At 44.0% G+C, this 21629-nt stretch overlaps 1 protein-coding gene across 1 annotated transcript; it reads left to right on the top strand.

The window, feature by feature from the left end:
- Positions 1-13375: 13375 nt before the first annotated feature.
- Positions 13376-13729, top strand: LOC139835809 (uncharacterized). The gene has a single exon (XM_071825681.1). It carries the CDS (start codon positions 13376-13378, stop codon positions 13727-13729), a length of 354 nt encoding a protein of 117 aa, XP_071681782.1.
- The last annotated feature ends 7900 nt before the right edge of the window (positions 13730-21629 follow it).

The raw sequence follows: 21629 nt of genomic DNA, 5'->3' as shown, positions 1-21629 counted from the left end.
GTCTCGACCATGTCTGCATAGTTCACGAACCGTATGGTGACGCACTTAAGGTTCGATGTCGCATAAGTAGATTCGGAATATGAAATGGAAACCGAAGGTTGTTTGGGGTCTCGGATGGGATCGAGGACATCACGAGGAGGTCCGGAATGGTCTGGAGAATAAGATTCATATATGGGAAGTCATTTTCCGGGGTTCGGGAAAGTTCCGGTGTTTTGACCGGAGCTTCTAGAAGGTTCTAGAGGGTCACCAGTGGGACCACCACACCGGGAGAGGCGACATAGGCGCCACATGGGATGGTGGGTCCTGCCCACTATGACATGTGGGCCCAGGACGGCCCACCTTAGAGATAAGGGGGAAGACTTGGGGGAGAAGATCTCCCCCCTTCATGCGCCGGCCAAGGGGAGGGTGGGCCCTAGGGGAAACCCTAGGCCGACCCCTCCACCTATATAAAGAGGGGAGGGGGTGGCCGGCCAAGGCACCCCTTCATCCAACCCTAGCCGCCCCTCTCTTCCTCCTCCATACGCTGTTCAGGCTTAGGCGAAGCCCTGTACTAATTATTCTCCACCACCACTGATACGTCTCCAACGTATCGATAATTTCTTATGTTCCATGCTTGTTTTATGACAATACCTACATGTTTTGTTCACACTTTATGATGATTTTATGCGTTTTCCGGAACTAACCTATTGACGAGATGCCGAAGTGCCAGTTCCTGTTTTCTGCTGTTTTTGGTTTCAGAAATCCTAGTAAGGAAATATTCTCGGAATTGGACGAAATCAACGCCCAAGATCTTAAAATCCCACAAAGCTTCCAGAACACCCGAGAGCCGCCAGAGGGGGGCCCTATGGGCCCCAGATGACAGGCCGACGCGGCCAGGGGGTGGGTCGCGCCCCCTATTGTGTCACCGCCTCATCAGCCTCCGACTCCGCCTCTTCGCCTATTTAAAGGTCCCTGACCTAAATCTTTGATACGGAAAAGCCACGGTACGAGAAACCTTCCAGAGCCGCCGCCATCGCGAAGCCAAGATCTGGGGGACAGGAGTCTCTGTTCCGGCACGCCGCCGGGACGGGGAAGTGCCCCCGGAAGGCTTCTCCATCGACACCGCTGCCATCTCCACCGCCATCTTCATCACCGCTGCTGTCTCCCATGAGGAGGGAGTAGTTCTCCATCGAGGCTAAGGGCCGTACCGGTAGCTATGTGGTTCATCTCTCTCCCTATGTACTTCAATACAATAATCTCATGAGCTGCCTTACATGATTGAGATTCATATGATGATGCTTGTAATCTAGATGTCGTTATGCTAGTCAAGTGGATTTTACTTATGTGATCTCCGGAGACTCCTTGTCCCACGTGTGTAAAGGTGACAGTGTGTGCACCGTGTGGGTCTCTTAGGATATATTTCACAGAATACTTATTCACTGTTATGAATAGCATAGTGAAGTGCTTATTTATATCTCTTTATGATTGCAATGTGCTTTGTATCACTACTATTCTATGTGCTACTCTAGTGATGTTATTAAAGTAGTCTATTCCTCCTGCACGGTGTAAAGGTGACAGTGTGTGCATCGTGTAGTACTTGGCGTAGGTTATGATTGTAATCTCTTGTAGATTATGAAGTTAATTATTGCTATGATAGTATTGATGTGATCTATGCCTCCTTCATAGTGTGATGGTGACAGTGTGCATGCTATGTTAGTACTTGGTGTAATTGCAATGATCTATCATGCACTCTAAGGTTATTTAAATATGAACATTGAATGTTGTGGAGCTTGTTAACTCCGGCATTGAGGGTTCGTGTAATCCTACACAATTAGTGGTGTTCATCACCCAACAAGAGAGTGTAGAGTATAGCATATATCTATTTATTCTGTTATGTGATCAATGTTGAGAGTGTCCACTAGTGAAAGTATAATCCCTAGGCCTTGTTCCCAAATACTGCAATCATCGCTTGTTTACTGTTCTACTGCATCTGTACTGCCTGGAATATTACCACCATCAACCACACGCCAGTTGTAGCATCAAGCTATTTTCTGGTGCCGTTACTACTGCTCATATATATTCATACCACATGTATTTCACTATCTCTTCGCTGAACTAGTGCACCTATACATCTGACAAGTGTATTAGGTGTGTTGGGGACACAAGAGACTTCTTGCTTTGTGGTTGCAGGGTTGCATGAGAGGGATATCTTTGACCTCTTCCTCCCTGAGTTCGATAAACCTTGGGTGATCCACTTAAGGGAAAACTTGCTGCTGTTCTACAAACCTCTGCTCTTGGAGGCCCAACACTGTCTACAGAAAAAGAAGCGTGAGTAGACATCACCACCACCAAGCCGTCGTGCTACTAGGATTCCGTGGAGATCTACCACACCTCCGGTGCTCGCTGTAACGGGGAGAGGACGGGCTTCATCGACACCGTACGCGCGACCGAGTACGGAAGTGCTGCCGGATTGCAGCACCGGGACGATCGACTACACCAACAACGAGATTAATCTCGTAGGCTTTGAAATCTTCGAGGGTTAGTCTCATATCAATCACGTTGCTCCGATCTTGTAGATTAGATCTTGGCTTTTCCATAGATTAGATCTTGGATTTATTCGTCTTTGCGGTAGGAAATTTTTTGTTTTCCATGCAACGAACCCATCACTTCCATGATATTTTTATGAGTTATTATTGAAGGATCTATGCCTTTAATATCTTGAATACCGAAAAACTTTATCATGCTTAATAAGAACATGCATCTAGAAAAGATGTAACCTCAATGGAAGAAAGTCTACTATTTATTATTACTGGACATTTCTTCTCTTCATCAAGAAATTCATACCTTAACTCCTTAGGAAGGGGTTTTAGTTCTAAAGGTGGTGGATCTTCATCTCCCTTCCTCACCAATTCTTCGTATTCAGAGTCTCGAAGGTCTTCTACTTCTGTTGAATTGTTCAAAATATCATCTAGTTCTTTCTTAACTTTATCATTTGAGATTGACTCATCATTGGTCAGACTTCTTTCCAGATCATCATGAATAATATTAAACTAAATAGCATCCAATTCCTCAATGGTCTTCTCCTCTTTAACTTCAGCTTCCTTTTCATAAAGGAATTTCTTTACTTCTTAAAATTTAACGCTTACTTCTTCTTCTGCAAGCTGCAAAGACATAACCTCCTTTTTTCTATCGATATTTAGTTTAGTTAGAACAAAAAAGTTTTCTCCTAATATGATTGGACAAAAATGGTCTTGCAATATATCAATAACGTAAAAGTCTATTAAGTAAACAAAATCTTCAACCGTAATGTAAGCATTGCAAAGAATACCATGAAAATTTTGATAGGTCCTATCTAAGAGTACCAGAGTAGTTTCTAAGGGTTCTAATGCATGATCACCCAGGTAATAACAACATAAAGTATAAGCCTGATAAGGGAAGATGTTTATATTTGAGCTTCGATCTCTCACACCCTCAAAATAAATTTCTCCTAGATTAAATTTAATACTTTTATACCTTTCATTCTTACCTTGTGGATTTCCTCCTATAAGTTGAGAGGACTTCCGATTAATCCTTACTTCCTCACCTTCAGTGCCTTCAGGTTCAAGGAGCTCCTTTACTATGTATATGTTCATCTTGATCGCCCCTAGGTTTCTAGTCAACTTCTTAGGCTTTTTGTTCCACACTTCCTCTTCCAGCTTTATCTTGAGTGGGCATGGTAACTCCTCTGGTTGGTACACCTTCTCTTCAACCTGCTTACCTGTCGAGATTTTCTTAAGAGATTCATTACTGGAACAAGGTTTATAATGTTTCCAATCATTTGGGAGTTATAGATGTTCAGCATAATTCTTAACAATTTGAATGATATCTTTAGGCTGAAGCTTGTTATTAGCAAGTAATTCAGCAACCTTTCTAGACTACATAAAATTATTAATATATTCTAACTCTACTAGAGACTTTGAATCAGGTTCTTCACTTTCTTTCAAAATATTATATTTGTGTATGGTTCCTAATAAGTCCCAAGCCTTATCGACTCCATACTCAGTAAAGGAACCATCAGCAAGTAAATCTAATAAATCTCTATTCTCCAAATTAACTCCTGCATAGAAAGTATGTATGATTAACCAACGTGGGAAATCATGATGAGGATAATTTCTAAGAATCTCCCTGAATCTTGAGTAGCTTTCATGCAAGCCCTCTCGCGGTACCACTTTTAAAGTTTGTAATCATCCGCCTTGCTCCTGGAGAGTTGGTTTCTGGAAAAAATGTCTGGAGGAATTTAGTAGATAATGTTCTTCATTAAGAAAAAAATGTAAAATAGGATAATCATTATACAAAGTTCGAGCTTTATCAGTAAGAGTTTGTCTAAAGAGTTTAAACTTAACCTCATCTTCAGAAAAGATGTTTAAATTGAAAGTTTCACAAACATCTTCAAAATATTCAATATGTCCACACGGATCTTACGTGTCTTGGATTGCAGTGAGTCTAATAGTGTGGGGTGTATTTCATACCCTCTCGGATTGATGAATATATCAGATTTTATAAAAGCGTCCATTGGAGGGCCAGAGCTCCTTATAGCTTCGAGTTGTATCTCACGTTGGTAATTCTCCATGGTTTTTCACCTGTAACTCAAAAACAACTAAAGTAGAATAATAAATAGCAACTAAAAACAAAGACCAAAAGCGTCGAGTTCCCCGGCAACAGTGCTATAAAATAGCTTGATAACTGCAAGAACACATATTAGATGTAGCTAGTTTCAAAATAAGAGTATCAAACCATGAGAAGCTACTAGTAGTGATCTTAATGCCCCTTGTTACTATTTATCTAGAATTAGTTTAAGTTGTATCAAAACTCAAACGAAGGATTTAATTTAAAAGGTTTTGTAGGGTGCTTTTGTAGAGTAAATAACTGAAATAGAAGACTAGAAATGCAGCTAAAGATTATGTTTGGACTGCAACAATACTAAAATGTTCTCGAGGATCGTTGGTTCCACCTATAGTATTAACTAAAGACACAAACTAGATAAATTATATCTTAGTCCTCGTTGTATGTGTGAAAGGCTCGAAGTTGGAATATGTATCTCATAACACATCCCTGAATTAATAACCACCGCAACGACCTTCGGTAAACCACCTATTGGTCCATCACAACTAAAGGATTACTCCATGGTTATTTGTTAAGCATTGTGAGTCCCTTCTTACCCCCCTCTTTCGTACAATAGTGCACCGCACACAGGATGTCACTTCCCGTCGTATACACTACGGAACTTCCGACAGTAGTTCCCTCATGTGACCCTTAGGCAAATATTACATGGTCGACATCATGCAACATCACAAGAGAGAACTAACATACACCCATAGTGCAAAGAAATAAATTATCTCAATTCATATAATAATACTAGTAGGGTTTCTCCATCTCCCACAAGAAAGGGATGAACTACTCACACATGGAGAGAATCAAGAACATCATCATAAACTTGCGTATGGAATAGAGATAACGGTGTGAATCCAAGAACAAACCCACAATGGTAATGTAGATTACAATCTATTGAGATCGAGAGAATGGAGATGGTGATTCCTTGTGGATGATGATGAAGGTGATGATGCCCAGTCCTACAATGATCCGGGTAGCAGCTTGGATGAGGCCCCTTCTTGATCTTCCTTCGGATCTCTTCTCGGACGGTGTTCTGGTGTTTTTGGTCGCGTACGTGCTTGGATCTCAGATCCGTCTGCGAGAGGTAAAAGTATTTAACGAGACGGTGCTTCTGGTCATCTGGTGGGTGGTACGGGCAGACGGGATGGGCAAGGCCCGCCCGTACCAATGCCCGTTAAAGTTATAGGAGGTTGTCCTCGCATTGTCCATTCGCCCAGGTGCATAATTAAGTGTAAACATGATTTCTATCACGTCAAAATGCCAGGAAATGGCATCTTTCATTGATATTTCGTTATTGACTTATTATCTCGAGATCTTGTGTAGATAAGCATAAAAGGGCGCGGTAGCGCGGTGAAATACAAAATTCCTACCACTACTTAATGAAATAGGGATACAAAAACATGCTAAAAATGCACTCATTAGCGACCGTTGCCTACAGGTTCCTACGAAGGCATTGGATTGCCCCCGCCCGCAAGGTATTCGACGAAATGGGTCAAATAATTTGTCCCATTTCACTTGTAGATCATGGTGGACAGCTGATACGTCTCCGACGTATCGATAATTTCTTATGTTCCATGCCACATTATTGATGTTATCTACATGTTTTATGCACACTTTATGTCATATTCGTGCATTTTCTGGAACTAACCTATTAACAAGATGCCGAAGTGCCGATTGTCGTTTTCTGCTGTTTTTGGTTTCAGAAATCCTAGTAAGGAAATATTCTCGGAATTGGACGAAATCAAAGCCCAGGGCCTATTTTCTCACGAAGCTTCCGTAAGTCCGAAGGAGAGACGAAGAGGGGCCACGGAGGGGCCACACCCTAGGCGGCGCGGCCCCCTTGGCCGCGCGGCCCTATGGTGTGGGGCCCCGTGCCGCCTCTTGACCTGCCCTTTCGCCTATAAAAGTCTCCGTGACGAAAACCCCGGCATCGAGAACCACGATACGGAAAACCTTCCGCAGACGCCGCCGCCGCCGATCCCATCTCGGGGGATCCAGAGATCGCCTCCGGCACCCTGCCGGAGAGGGGAATCATCTCCCGGAGGACTCTACGCCGCCATGGTCGCCTCCGGTGTGATGTGTGAGTAGTCTACCCCTGGACTATGGGTCCATAGCAGTAGCTAGATGGTTGTCTTCTCCCCATTGTGCTATCATTGTCGGATCTTGTGAGCTGCCTAACATGATCAAGATCATCTATCTGTAATTCTATATGTTGCGTTTGTTGGGATCCGATGAATAGAGAATACTTGTTATGTTGATTATCAAAGTTATGCTATGTGTTGTTTATGATCTTGCATGCTCTCCGTTACTAGTAGATGCTCTGGCCAAGTAGATGCTTGTAACTCCAAGAGGGAGTATTTATGCTCGATAGTGGGTTCATGCCTCCATTAACACACAGGACGATGTGATGAAAGTTCTAAGGTTGTGTTGTGTCGTTGCCACTAGGGATAAAACATTAGTGCTATGTTCAAGGATGTAGTCACTAGTTACATTACGCACCATACTTAATGCAATTGTCTCGTTGCTTTGCAACTTAATACCGGAGGGGTTCGGATGATAACCTGAAGGTGGACTTTTTAGGCATAGATGCAGTTGGATGGCGGTCTATGTACTTTGTCGTAATGCCCAATTAAATCTCACTATACTCATCATGATATGTATGTGCATGGTCATGCTCTCTTTATTTGTCAATTGCCCAACTGTAATTTGTTCACCCAACATGTCGTTCGTCTTATGGGAGAGACACCTCTAGTGAACTGTGGACCCCGGTCCAATTCTCTTTCTTGAAATACAATCTACCGCAATACTGTTCTACTGTTTCTGCAAACAATCATCTTCCACACAATACGGTTAACTCTTTGTTACAGCAAGCCGGTGAGATTGACAACCTCACTGTTTCGTTGGGGCAAAGTATCTTGGTTGTGTTGTGCAGGTTCCACGTTGGCGCCGGAATCACTGGTGTTGCGCCGCACTACATCTCGCCGCCATCAACCTTCAACGTGCTTCTTGACTCCTACTGGTCCGATTAAACCTTGGTTTCTTACCGAGGAAACTTGCCGCTGTGCGCATCCCACCTTCCTCTTGGGGTTCGCAACGGAGGTGGCAACCTCACGCATCAAGCAAATTTCTCGCGCCGTTGCCGGAGATCAAGACACGCCGCAAGGGGAGTCTCCACTTCTCAATCTCTTTACTTTGTTTTTGTCTTGCTTAGTTTTATTTACTACTTTGTTTGCTGCACTAAATCAAAATACAAAAAAATTAGTTGCTAGTTTTACTTTACTTGTTATCTTGTTTGCTATATCAAAAACACAAAAAAATTAGTTTACTTGCATTTATTCTATCTAGTTTGCTTTATTGTCTTGCACTCTATATTAAAATACAAAAAAAAAAAAAAATTAGTTACTTTTGTTACCATGTCTAGCTCTGAACCTGTTACTTCTTCGCCTGAAGAATTAGTTTTCACTTTTAAACAAGGGGATGAGGAGAGTTTTAAGGATGCTTGGTCTAGAATTTTTACTTCATATCGTAAAACTGAACCTCAAATGACTCTAAGTTTGCTCCTCAGTAATTTTTATTTTGGTCTTATGGTTCGCTATAGATATGCTTTAGATACTTTAGTGGGAGGAGATTTCCTTCATTGCAATGGGGATCAAGCTTTTAATGCCATAAAGAAGTTGGTTGCATCACATGATTCAGCTAATAACTTTGATTCAGTCCTCACTAGCATTTATAGTAGATTAAATAATCTCGAGATAAGTACATCTCGCTTGAATGATAATTATTGCCACGTTCGTAATCGTCTTGAACAAGTTTTAGTGAACTCTAAACTCTCAATGTGGGATCCTGCCGTTAAAATTGTCATCGGTGATCGAACTCTCCATGCCTACTGTGATATTATGTATGAATTTTGCCTTATGCCTGAAAGTATTTATAAATATTTGAAACTTTGGGGAGTCGAGGAAGGAGGAGAAGAAATAACTCTCATTGATAACTCTACTATAATTCCTAAAGGAATAGCCGCAGGTGTGCATACAACCATTCTTGGAAGAACAATATCCATTGATTATCTTGTTGTTGAAACAGGAAAACTCATACTCGGAAGATCCCTGCTGAAACTATTGGGAGCAGTCATTGATGTTGGAGAAGGCACTCTGAAATTCACCTATATACCGGGGGAAACTCATACATTTCCTAAACCAAAGGGAAAGAAGAACAATAAGAAAGGTAAGGGTAAAGCCCAAGGTAATGTTGAAACTTCGTCTCTTGATAATACTTGATACACACTTTCTGCGCCTAGCTGAAAGGCGTTAAAGAAAAGCGCTTATGGGAGACAACCCATGTTTTTACCTACAGTACTTTGTTTTTATTTTGTGTCTTGGAAGTTGTTTACTACTGTAGCAACCTCTCCTTATCTTAGTTTTGAGTTTTGTTGTGCCAAGTTAAGCCGTTGATAGAAAAGTAAGTACTAGATTTGGATTACTGCACAGTTCCAGATTTCTTTGCTGTCACGAATCTGGGTCCACCTCCCTGTAGGTAACTCAGAAAATTAAGCCAATTTACGTGCATGATCCTCAGATATGTACGCAACTTTCATTCAATTTGAGCATTTTCATTTGAGCAAGTCTGGTGCCATTTTAAAATTCGTCAATACGAACTGTTCTGTTTTGACAGATTCTGCCTTTTATTTCGCATTGCCTCTTTCGCTATGTTGGATGAATTTCTTTGATCCACTAATGTCCAGTAGCATTATGCAATGTCCAGAAGTGTTAAGAATGATTGTGTCACCTCTGAATATGTCAATTTATATTGTGCACTAACCCTCTAATGAGTTGTTTCGAGTTTGGTGTGGAGGAAGTTTTCAAGGATCAAGAGAGGAGTATGATGCAACATGATCAAGGAGAGTGAAAGCTCTAAGCTTGGGGATGCACCCGGTGGTTCACCCCTGCATATATCAAGAAGACTCAAGCGTCTAAGCTTGGGGATGCCCAAGGCATCCCCTTCTTCATCGACAACATTATCAGGTTCCTCCCCTGAAACTATATTTTTATTCCATCACATCTTATGTGCTTTTTCTTGGAGCGTCGGTTTGTTTTTGTTTTTGTTTTGTTTGAATAAAATGGATCCTAGCATTCACTTTATGGGAGAGAGACACGCTCCGCTGTAGCATATGGACAAGTATGTCCTTGGTTTCTACTCATAGTATTCATGGCGAAGTTTCTCCTTCGTTAAATTGTTATATGGTTGGAATTGGAAAATGATACATGTAGTAATTGCTATAAATGTCTTGGGTAATGTGATACTTGGCAATTGTTTTGCTCATGATTAAGCTCTTGCATCATATGCTTTGCACCCATTAATGAAGAAATACATAGAGCATGCTAAAATTTGGTTTGCATATTTGGTTTCTCTAAGGCCTAGATAATTTCTAGTATTGAGTTTGAACAACAAGGAAGACGGTGTAGAGTCTTATAATGTTTTCAATATGTCTTTTATGTGAGTTTTGCTGCACCGGTTCATCCTTGTGTTTGTTTCAAATAAGCCTTGCTAGCCTAAACCTTGTATCGAGAGGGAATACTTCTCATGCATCCAAAATACTTGAGCCAACCACTATGCTATTTGTGTCCACCATACCTACCTACTACATGGTATTTTCCGCCATTCCAAAGTAAATTGCTTGAGTGCTACCTTTAAAATTCCATCATTCACCTTTGCAATATATAGCTCATGGGACAAATAGCTTAAAAACTATTGTGGTATTGAATATGTAATTATGCACTTTATCTCTTATTAAGTTGCTTGTTGTGCGATAACCATGTTTACTGGGGATGCCATCAACTATTCATTGGTTGAATTTCATGTGAGTTGCTATGCATGTTCGTCTTGTCTGAAGTAAGGGCGATCTACACTGAGTTGAATGGTTTGAGCATGCATATTGTGAGAGAAGAACATTGGGCCGCTAACTAAAGCCATGATCCATGGTGGAAGTTTCAGTTTTGGACAAACATCCTCAAATCTCTAATGAGAAAAGAATTAATTGTTGTTGAATGCTTAAAGCATTAAAAGAGGAGTCCATTATCTCGTTGTCTATGTTGTCCCGGTATGGATGTCTAAGTTGAGAATAATCAAAAGCGAGAAATCCAAATGCGAGCTTTCTCCTTAGACCTTTGTACAGGCGGCATAGAGGTACCCCTTTGTGATACTTGGTTAAAGCATATGTATTGCGGTGATAATCCAGGTAGTCCAAGCTAATTAGGACAAGGTGCGGGCACTATTGGTACACTATGCATGAGGCTTGCAACTTATAAGATATAATTTACATGATGCATATGCTTTATTACTACCGTTGACAAAATTGTTTCATGTTTTCAAAATCAAAGCTCTAGCACAAATATAGCAATCGATGCTTTTCCTCTATGAGGACCATTCTTTTACTTTCAATGTTGAGTCAGTTCACCTATTTCTCTCCACCTCAAGAAGCAAACACTTGTGTGAACTGTGCATTGATTCCTACATACTTGCTTATTGCACTTATTATATTACTCTATGTTGACAATATCCATGAGATATACATGTTACAAGTTGAAAGCAACCGCTGAAACTTAATCTTCTTTTGTGTTGCTTCAATGCTTTTACTTTGAATTATTGCTTTATCAGTTAACTCTTATGCAAGACTTATTGATGCTTGTCTTGAAGTGCTATTCATGAAAAGTCTTTGCTTTATGATTCACTTGTTTACTCATGTCATATACATTGTTTTGATCGCTGCATTCACTACATATGCTTTACAAATAGTATGATCAAGATTATGATGGCATGTCACTCCAGAAATTATCTGTGTTATCGTTTTACCTGCTCGGGACGAGCAGAACTAAGCTTGGGGATGCTGATACGTCTCCGACGTATCGATAATTTTTTATGTTCCATGCCACATTATTGATATTATCTACATGTTTTATGCACACTTTATGTCATATTCGTGCATTTTCTGGAACTAACCTATTAACAAGATGCCGAAGTGCCGATTCTTTGTTTCTGCTGTTTTTGGTTTCAGAAATCCTAGTAAGGAAATATTCTCGGAATTGGACGAAATCAAAGCCCAGGGGCCTATTTTCTCACGAAGCTTCCAGAAGTCCGAAGGAGAGACGAAGAGGGGCCACGGAGGGGCCACACCCTAGGGCGGCGCGGCCCCCCCCTTGGCCGCGCGGCCCTGTGGTGTGGGGCCCCCGTGCGGCCTCTTGACCTGCCCTTTCGCCTATAAAAAGTCTCCGTGACGAAACCCCGCATCGAGAACCACGATACGGAAAACCTTCCCGGAGACGCCGCCGCCGCCGATCCCATCTCGGGGATCCAGAGATCGCCTCCGGCACCCTGCCGGAGAGGGGAATCATATCCCGGAGGACTCTACGCCGCCATGGTCGCCTCCGGTGTGATGTGTGAGTAGTCTACCCCTGGACTATGGGTCCATAGCAGTAGCTAGATGGTTGTCTTCTCCCCATTGTGCTATCATTGTCGGATCTTGTGAGCTGCCTAACATGATCAAGATCATCTATCTGTAATTCTATATGTTGCGTTTGTTGGGATCCGATGAATAGAGAATACTTGTTATGTTGATTATCAAAGTTATGCTATGTGTTGTTTATGATCTTGCATGCTCTCCGTTACTAGTAGATGCTCTGGCCAAGTAGATGCTTGTAACTCCAAGAGGGAGTATTTATGCTCGATAGTGGGTTCTTGCCTCGCATTAACACACAGGACGATGTGAGAAAGTTCTAAGGTTGTGTTGTGCTGTTGCCACTAGGGATAAAACATTAGTGCTATGTTCAAGGATGTAGTCACTAGTTACATTACGCACCATACTTAATGCAATTGTCTGTTGCTTTGCAACTTAATACTGGAGGGGGTTCGGATGATAACCTGAAGGTGGACTTTTTAGGCATAGATGCAGTTGGATGGCGGTCTATGTACTTTGTCGTAATGCCCAATTAAATCTCACTATACTCATCATGATATGTATGTGCATGGTCATGCTCTCTTTATTTGTCAATTGCCCAACTGTAATTTGTTCACCCAACATGCTGTTCGTCTTATGGGAGAGACACCTCTAGTGAACTGTGGACCCCGGTCCAATTCTCTTTCTTGAAATACAATCTCTTGCAATCGTTCTACTGTTTTCTGCAAACAATCATCTTCCACACAATACGGTTAACTCTTTGTTACAGCAAGCCGGTGAGATTGACAACCTCACTGTTTCGTTGGGGCAAAGTATCTTGGTTGTGTTGTGCAGGTTCCACGTTGGCGCCGGAATCACTGGTGTTGCGCCGCACTACATCTCGCCGCCATCAACCTTCAACGTGCTTCTTGACTCCTACTGGTCCGATTAAACCTTGGTTTCTTACTGAGGGAAACTTGCCGCTGTGCGCATCACACCTTCCTCTTGGGGTTCCCAACGGACGTGCCAACCACACGCATCAACAGCGGCGGCGAGTTCTTCTACAAGAACGTCATCGACATGTCATCAGACGACGAATTTCTCATGGAGGCTGCGTTGCTCATCCACGAGCACAATGTCGCGTAGATCCCATTGTACCGGGGGTCCTTACTAGGACGCGCGCCGGCCTTGGACCGTAAACGAGAACGCGGTCACAACATGCTCTTACACGACTATTTCCACTAAAACAAGGCATTGTTCACGCCGCAGATGTTTCGCTGCTGTTTTTGGATGTCCAGACCGTTGTTCAACTGGATAATGGACGACATCAAGGTCTACGACGACTACTTCATCGCCAAACATGATGCAATTGGCAAGGTAGGAATGTCTTCATATCAGAAATGCACGACAGCGATTAGGATGCTAGCATATGGTGTTGCCGGTGACTACGTAGATGAGTACGTCCGGATGAGCGAGTACAGCTGCTTGGAAGCGATGTATAGGTTCTGCAGAGCAGTGATCGATGTGTTTGGTGAAAATTTTCTACGACAACCTACTGCAAAGGACACAGCCTGTATGCTGTCAATCAACGCTTCTAGGGGGTTTCCTGAGATGCTTGGCAACATAGATTGCATGCATTTGGATGGGAAGAACTGCACTTTTGGTTGGTAGGGGTCATAAAAGGGCCATTCTGAGGGGTGCACAACGATTCTTGAAGCCGTTGCTTCACATGACACATGGATTTGGCACTCATTCTTCGGAATGGCCGGCTCACACAATGACATCAATGTGCTACGACGCTCTCCGGTGTTTGATAGGCTTGCGCACGGTCAGTCCCCTGGTGTGAATTTTGAGATCAATGGCCGCCACTACAACAAGGGGTACTACCTTGCTGATGGTATCTATCCACCTTGGGCTACGCTCGTGAAGACAATCCATCATCCCAATTCAGAGCAAGGGGCAAGGTTTGGCAAAGAGCAAAAGGCAACCCGGAAAGATGTCGAGCGGGTGTTTGGTATCCTCCAAGCTTGTTGGGCTGTCGTCAGGCACCCTGCTAGAGGATGGAGTGTGCAAACCATGTGGGAGGTAGGACCGCTAGTGTAATCATGCACACCATGATTATTGAGGTAGAGCGGGATGACTCACTGTTTGATAATGATTGGGAAGACCAGGGAGAGTTGGTTGCTCCTCAAGGTGGTCCGGTTTCATTCCAGGATATCCTCCATGTGCATCACGAAATTCGAGATCAATTCACAACCAGCTCCAGGCTGATTTGGTTGAGCACATGTGGGCGCATGTTGGCAACAATGTTCCAAACAACAACAATAACGAAAATCCCGAAGAAAACAATGCCTAGGAAATTTATAACATTTTACATTTTATTTGAACAAGCACTTTCTCATTTAATAGGTGGACAATAATTTCATGTAATAAATCTGGATAATTTAAACTTATTTATATATTTCTTATGATTTATATGTCTTATATCGAGCTTAAAAGCCAAATACCAAATTCTTTGGCCGCGACCCATATCTGACCGTGTTAGGTGACCGTGTTGGGTGCAGTGTGTGATCCAAACGACCGGGCGGACGTCAGCGAGTGTCCGCGCGTCCACCCAAACAGATGCAAATAGACGTCTGTACCAATTTGGATCTCCCGATAAGAGATGCCCTTGCAGACCGCTGGAGGATTTATTTCTCCCAGAGATGACAAATGGAGCAACATTTATTAGGCTTGCACAATGCACACCTACTAGTACTTAGCTTGATTCACGTGAAAATGAAACATATCCTCATGCAAGACGTCAAAAGAAGAAGGAATAGGTAACAATCAGTGTCAATGTGTTGCCAAGAGCTTCTAGAGAAAATAAAGAAGGCGTCGTTGTCTTTGATTTTTACTTAATAACGGATCCATTAGATGGGCCAGTTCAGATGAGGACAGCCGACGAAGAAGGGCTTAATAAAGGCACCGAAGAAGCTAGAATTAATAATGTTTGACTTGTGATGATGATCAAAGCAAGAACATTGAATTTGTTGCATAAAGCAAGACAACAACCAAAATATTTGACTAGTACTCTCTCCTTTCCAAAATACGGAGTACATGCATATAATTTTTGTTTAGAGTCAGATATTTTAAAGATTGATCAACTATATACACAAAAAATATCAACATTTATAGTTTTAAATCGGCATGTATTGCATTGTTAGAAACATCGTGAATTATACTTTCATATTGTGTGTATTTGGTATTATAGGCTTGCTCCAACCCCCTCATATGCTTAATTATGAATGGGTACTAAACGATCTAGCCTTTGATGTATTTGAGTTTGGGCAGAGGGGATCGTACCGGGGAAAATGCCTTGGTACTATTGTAGATGTTGATATTTTTTCTATATACTCTGCTCGTTCTCTTTTAGTTTACATCTTACAAATTTAAGATTAATTAGAAAGTCATTTAATACTAGTAGTTTGATATGTGAACAACCATTAATTATTTTGATCATTATTTTGGTTAATAAAATATGGAATATAAATCACAAACGTTATAACATTGGAAACCTTTTTTGAATACGAATCTAATGGTATAGATTTTGTAGATATATAATTTATATTTTATTGACCAAACTGATGGTCAAATTTTGTCTTAAACTGCGTTCGCGCATGTTAAACCGGTCTCGAGGGGTACACTAAAATTAATGACATCCAATAGAGAGCTTGACAATTTCATTTTCTGTGTTGTTGTTGATTGTACAAATCTAAAACGTAGATTAATTCAGAAAAAGTTTAAAACGTAGAAATGTAGAGTATTTCAGAGTGGAGGGAGTAGTTTGTTAAACTTGATTTTGTACTTTGACTAAGACTAGTATATGAATGCTATTGGGAAGCTGGGAGTATGTGGTTTTCATCCTTTTCAAAACATGGCCACAGTCATGATGCATCACCATCGAGAGCGGCCAGCGACCACTAGAAATCTACTTGAGGTACAAAGTGCAGCGCTGTAACGGGGAAGTACAATGTAGGGGCCGGCCGGCCGGCGGTCTCAGTTCCCTGTTACCAAAGTGATCTCTCTTCTTCCTCCTTTCTGCATCGATCGCGCGCGATGAGAAAGAGAGGCGACAGGACTTCCACGAGGCCAGACGTCCTGGACTCCTGTGGACGCATGGCGTGGCGTACCCTGATGGCAATGGCAACTCGACACGTACGTACCCGTAGAATACTGTGTACGTACGCTGGGTGACCCTTGATCGATCGATCTCTGAATCTTGAATTCCTGATACCTCAATGGCAGGCCTGGGCTCTGACCTCTGAGCCATCAAAGTGCGAGCGGGCAGGAGGAAAAGGTATCGAGGACCCAACGTCTTGGCTACATCATCGCCGGACACTGCGGCCAGAGACCCCGCTGTCGTCGCGTCCGCGGCCGGCCATTCACTCGCCGGTGACGCACCCCGTGACGGTATACGCCACGCCAGGGGGGGTGATCTGTTTCGGCGCCGCGGGAACCAGCTGCCTGCGTACATATACGAGTGGGATACGGTAGCAGAGTTGCGTACGCGTGAGTGGTTTTAAGGCACCCGCTGGAAAGCAATTTTTGGTCACATGAATTACGACTCCGACTGGACAGGTCACTGTTTGATGTTGCTAGTGACTTATTTCGTTAACTCAACTAGCAGATAAGTTTAGCTGTGACCGCACGGTTTTGGCTCATAGGTGCATATGTGCATATGCACCTATTATAAAAAAAACAAATTTTAAAAGTTTATAAAATTCTGAAATAAAATTTTAGGTGTACATTTTAACATTCTATGTTTATACACAAATTTTTGTGGGAAACAAAATTTTATGTGGCATATATAAAAAAGAAAAAAAACATTCTGTACGTAGTTGTGTTGGAGCATCAAAATTTATCTTTCTTATACGAGACACACAAAATATTCTTTTTCACGAAAACGTGTGTGCGAGCATAGAATGTCTAGATATACATGTAAAATTTTATTTTAGAATTTTTTGACACTTTAAAATGTATTCTCACACAACGAGTTCATATGTATCTGTGAGCCGGGTTGGATTTCCCTGACCGTAAGCGTTATTGAATAGAATTGATACACTAGCCAACTCAAATATTAACTAATAGAGAGAAACGGGCAATATTGTCTAGGCTATTTTAGTTGTCAGATCGTTTGTTGAATATAGGCCGCTGACTTTTTTTTTATGTTGGTAGGGTCTTCAACTTAAGATATCTTGGCTCTGATAACGTATTAAATTAATGCACTAGCTAGCTTTACTGAAATTCTGTACTGATGGATAAAGATAAAAAAATACTATGTTAACCTCATGATAAGGCTTGTTTGTAAGACCTCTAAAACTTCTTCTTAATTTAATGAAAAAGGGTAATTCTTTTGCCTTATTAAAAAAAAATACACATACTAAACCCATTTTTACTACCAACATAATGATAGTACTACCTCCGGTCGGTTTAAATTGACGCGAGTGATGCACCTAGGTAAGAGTCTGATGTGTTAAGCAACGTCGATTAAATAGGACTAGAGGTAGTACTTGCCAACTATGAAAACGGCTCGTGGATGACATGTTGGTGTCCCACGACCTCTGTCATGTCAACATGCAAAGATCTTCAATTTAACTAACTAATTTGAAAAAAAAAAACGAAGAAAGCTAAAATACATTTTTTCGTACCAAATGGAGTTTTTTTTAAACCAAATATAGTTTCTGGAAAAGGCGTAATTTTTTTTGAAAAAGCAGAAATGCAAAAATATGGAACCCATATTACTAGGTACCAAACGGTACGGAGTACAGTGGATACATGTCGGTGTCACACGACCACGGTCGAAACCACTTTCATACAAAAACAATCTAAGAAGGATAATAATTTATTTTCCTATAAAATGATTAAAAAACAAATATAGGTGTTAAAATCGTGGGAAAACGTAGAACGTTTAGGAATGCAAAAGCCAAAAAAAGGATTGCTTGCAGTTCGAATAAACAAAAATATAATTGATGATTTATTTTACCCAGAAGAAGAAGAAAAAAAAGTCATGCGAATGTGTTGGAAAACTTAGACGGAGGCCGAGCAAGGGCACTAGGCTCCCGTGTGAGAACAAGCCCACTCTGGTGCATCTTGCCCTGTTGTTGGGTCCGTGGGGAGCAGGGGAGCTGGTGCTGGCAGTTGGGCAACAGGCCCGTCTCTCTTTCCCATCACTTCCTTACCCATCCGGTGATGATGCTCGGGTGGAGGCAGGGATTCTCTGCAGCAAGCAAGCCTAGAGTAGAACAGATCCCTGCTCCCGAGCTGGAATCATCATCATAATTCACTCACAAGGGTCCTGCATTGAGCTTATCCAGCTGCATGCTTCATCGATCGTCACGGCCGTGGCCGGGACCGTTGCCTCGAGCAAGCTGGATTCGGTCCTCCCCTCCAGCTCCACCCACTAGTTGCTTCCTTGTGTATTAGACACGCAACAAGTTGTTGCGCGAAACGACAGCGCGGCCGGTGCGGTGCAGTGCAGTGCAGTGCTCGTCCCGTTCCGATCGCTGTCAGCCAGCCCGAGCCTCTACCTGCTATGCTCCGGCCACTTTACGTCACTGTGGAGGGCCTGTAATCCGTAACAGTCCCGTTCGTTCCCCTCCGTTCGCTAGCTAACCAAATTGTTTGCTTTACAGTGGTCAGATCGCAATGGAAAATATAATTGTGTAGAGCCAGTGGCCTGCTTGCTGTACCGATGGATGGACGGATGCCGATGCCGATCGGATCTCTGTCCTACCTGGTTGAATAACCCGAGGGGAGGAAGTCTCTCGAGTCCCCTGCAGACCGGGATTTTGGTCTCTTCTTGACCACCGCCCGCGGATCGGAGCGACGTGCCGACGACATGGGCGCGCAGGGGTGCCGCGCATGGCGCATGGCGCATGTCGGCACGGTGCTGCGCCGGCCCGCGCGCGTTCCCGGTCGTCGGACGCTAACGTCCTGTCGAGCCCCATGCTACGCTACAACGGACAGACCGGTCCGGTCAGGTAGGTAGGTAGACGGAGTCGTCGTTCGCCGGCCGGAGATCTCTGCTCCGTCTCGATCGATCGGCACCTACGCGCGTACTTGACACGCGCGGCGTGGCTGGCTGGCACGATCTGGCGACGGTGCAACTTGTTGCGTGAATCGAGCGTCGCGAAAGCAACAGCGTTTGACATAGGCAGATATGCCGAGGGAGAGGGCGGTGCCTCCCTCGTTATTATTCTTGGTCAATCAGGAGATGTGTACGTACGTATAGTATGTACGTGTGCTATAGCTAGTTAGATTTTCAAACCTTGACTCCAGCCAGCCACTACTAACATGGACGACGTGCTAGCTAACAAAGTTTTAAATAGCCGTCTATAGCTCGGCAATATGCTAGTTATAGCATTTCGATAGATCTCCCGCTACCCCTATGCCATTATGTATAGGATAAATGAGAGATAATACTGAGAGTGGCCGGAGTTTGTTCCATGAACGGGACTTCCCGTGTGCATGTATCAATTCGTTTCAGATTGTTGAAACTGAATGATATCTAATATGTTTTACTTGAGGTGCAGCTGCACTTTGCTGAGGAGGTGACTGAGGCTTAAAAATTTCTTAGTCGACTAAGATATAGATAAATAAGTATGTTTAATTATGATTCTCTACTAATAGCTAATGAGCTAGCAGCTCGAAAGAAAATATTCCCTCCGATCCAAATTAATTGATTCAACATTGACTAAATACATTTATATCTAGATAAAATTGAGTCAATTAATATGAATTGGAAGGATTACTTGCTGCTCGGTGGAATTGATTCTCCGGCTTGCCCATGATCACCGGAGAGAAAGAAAGAAATAGGCGGAAGACTGAGCGTTGGTGGTGCGTGCATGAGGTTACGCTGGCGCTGAAACACAAGCATGCACGACTGACGACCCTGCAGCAGCAGCAGGGCCACTATAGCCATCCCAGCCCGTCCGGCCATGCATGGTTGCGATGGACGAGATGGACGCCAGCGGGAAGGCAGGCCAGGTCGCATCATCATTCACTCTGGCCCTGGGTCCTTCCTGGCCTTTACCTGGAGGCACTGTTGCGGAGTGCAATCCCTGCATCTGCATGGATCATGGATGGAGGAGCTCGCTCGCTCGTGCTCGCTCCTCCGATCACCCGCATTGCACTTGCACCGGCAAGGCGAACGAGGGGTCGACACGTACGCCCCGTTGGCCCAGCGCACAGCGAGGCCAAATGTGAAGCAAAGCGCTGCCGCTGCAACAACCAGCACAACGGATCAGACTGGACCACATCTACAGGATACAGAGGCAGCACCGCAGCGCCCAGCGGCAGGCCAAATATCCACCACCCGCTCGTGAGGCCGTGGCCGCAGCGTCGTCACATTCCGCAAGTATCCCGTGCCAGCCCGAGGCTGGGCTCATCATCGTCGTCCTCATTCGATCATCACGCTAACGACTTCAACATTCAACAGCAAGCCAGCCAGTGTCATCATCAAGCGGTCGCCATCGTTGCCCGCCAAAAACGCATTCAAGCCGCATTACCAGTTCCGTCAAAACAAGGATCGGTCTCTATGATATGCTTCCTGTCAGGCAGCAAGTAGGGGTAACTTAGAGCATCTCCAGCCGCGTCCCCCAAAACGCGCCGGATTGAGCGTTTGGGGACGTGTTTCGTTCGTGCCGCGTTTGGGGGACGTCGCTCCCCAGTCGCGTCCCCCAAACAAAATTTTAGAAATTTTAAACTTAACGAGATTCGATTAAGATTCGTCCAAACTTACATAGATTCGAACGAAATTTGACTAAATTTAAACTAAACCTAATCTAAACCTAATCTAGAACCACTTGCGGCGGCCGGAGGCGTCGTAGTACTGCTGGAAGTTGTACATGTCGTCGGTGACGACCTCCTGCTTGACGCTTGGTCCTGCCTCGCCGTCGTCGGTGAGGTCCACCAGCGGCTTGCCGGAGTCGCGGATGGACATGGCGATCGCCGCGTCGAGGTCGCCCCTCCAGGCGTCCTTGTCGTTCATGGACGCCAAGAACGCCGCCGCCGGACACTGGCAGTCCTCGGGGTCGTCGCTGCTGGCGATGAGCCGCTACTGCCGCTCGTACTCCGCCAGCAGCGCCGCCTGCGACGCTTCCTCCGGCTCCTCCTTCACCTCTGGCTTCGGGATGAGGAGGGCGCTGCCGCGCCTCCCTTGCGGTGACGACGGCATCTCCAACCTTGGAGCGCCGTTGCGGATGCCATTAACGTCGCCTGGGAAAACAGGGACGAAATTAACGTCGCTTGCCCAAAGGTAGGAGACGGGGTTTTAGGCTTCCGAGCCGCTGACGCGTCGAGCCCGCGTCGGTTCGCCTCGCTTTTCGTTGTGTCCGGCGTGCCCGGAGCGTCCCCTGTGGGACGGGGACGGGCTCGGGGCGCCGTACACCGTATCGGGGCGCGCCGGACAAAAATGGGCTTTAGGGGACGCGGCTGGAACGGTTTTTTGGTCCGGCGCGCCCCAAATCCCTTTGGGGGACGCTTTGAGGGACGCGGCTGGAGATGCTCAGAGCATCTCCGGCCGGCCCCT

Source organism: Lolium perenne, chromosome 2, assembly GCF_019359855.2.
Source record: "Lolium perenne isolate Kyuss_39 chromosome 2, Kyuss_2.0, whole genome shotgun sequence".
NCBI lineage: Eukaryota > Viridiplantae > Streptophyta > Magnoliopsida > Poales > Poaceae > Lolium > Lolium perenne.
This window is presented reverse-complemented; position numbering and strand designations above follow the sequence as displayed.

What these genes read in the sequence shown, in the direction of transcription:
- LOC139835809 (XM_071825681.1), top strand. Translation starts at nt 13,376, where the DNA reads ATGGACGACATCAAGGTCTACGACGACTACTTCATCGCCAAACATGAT.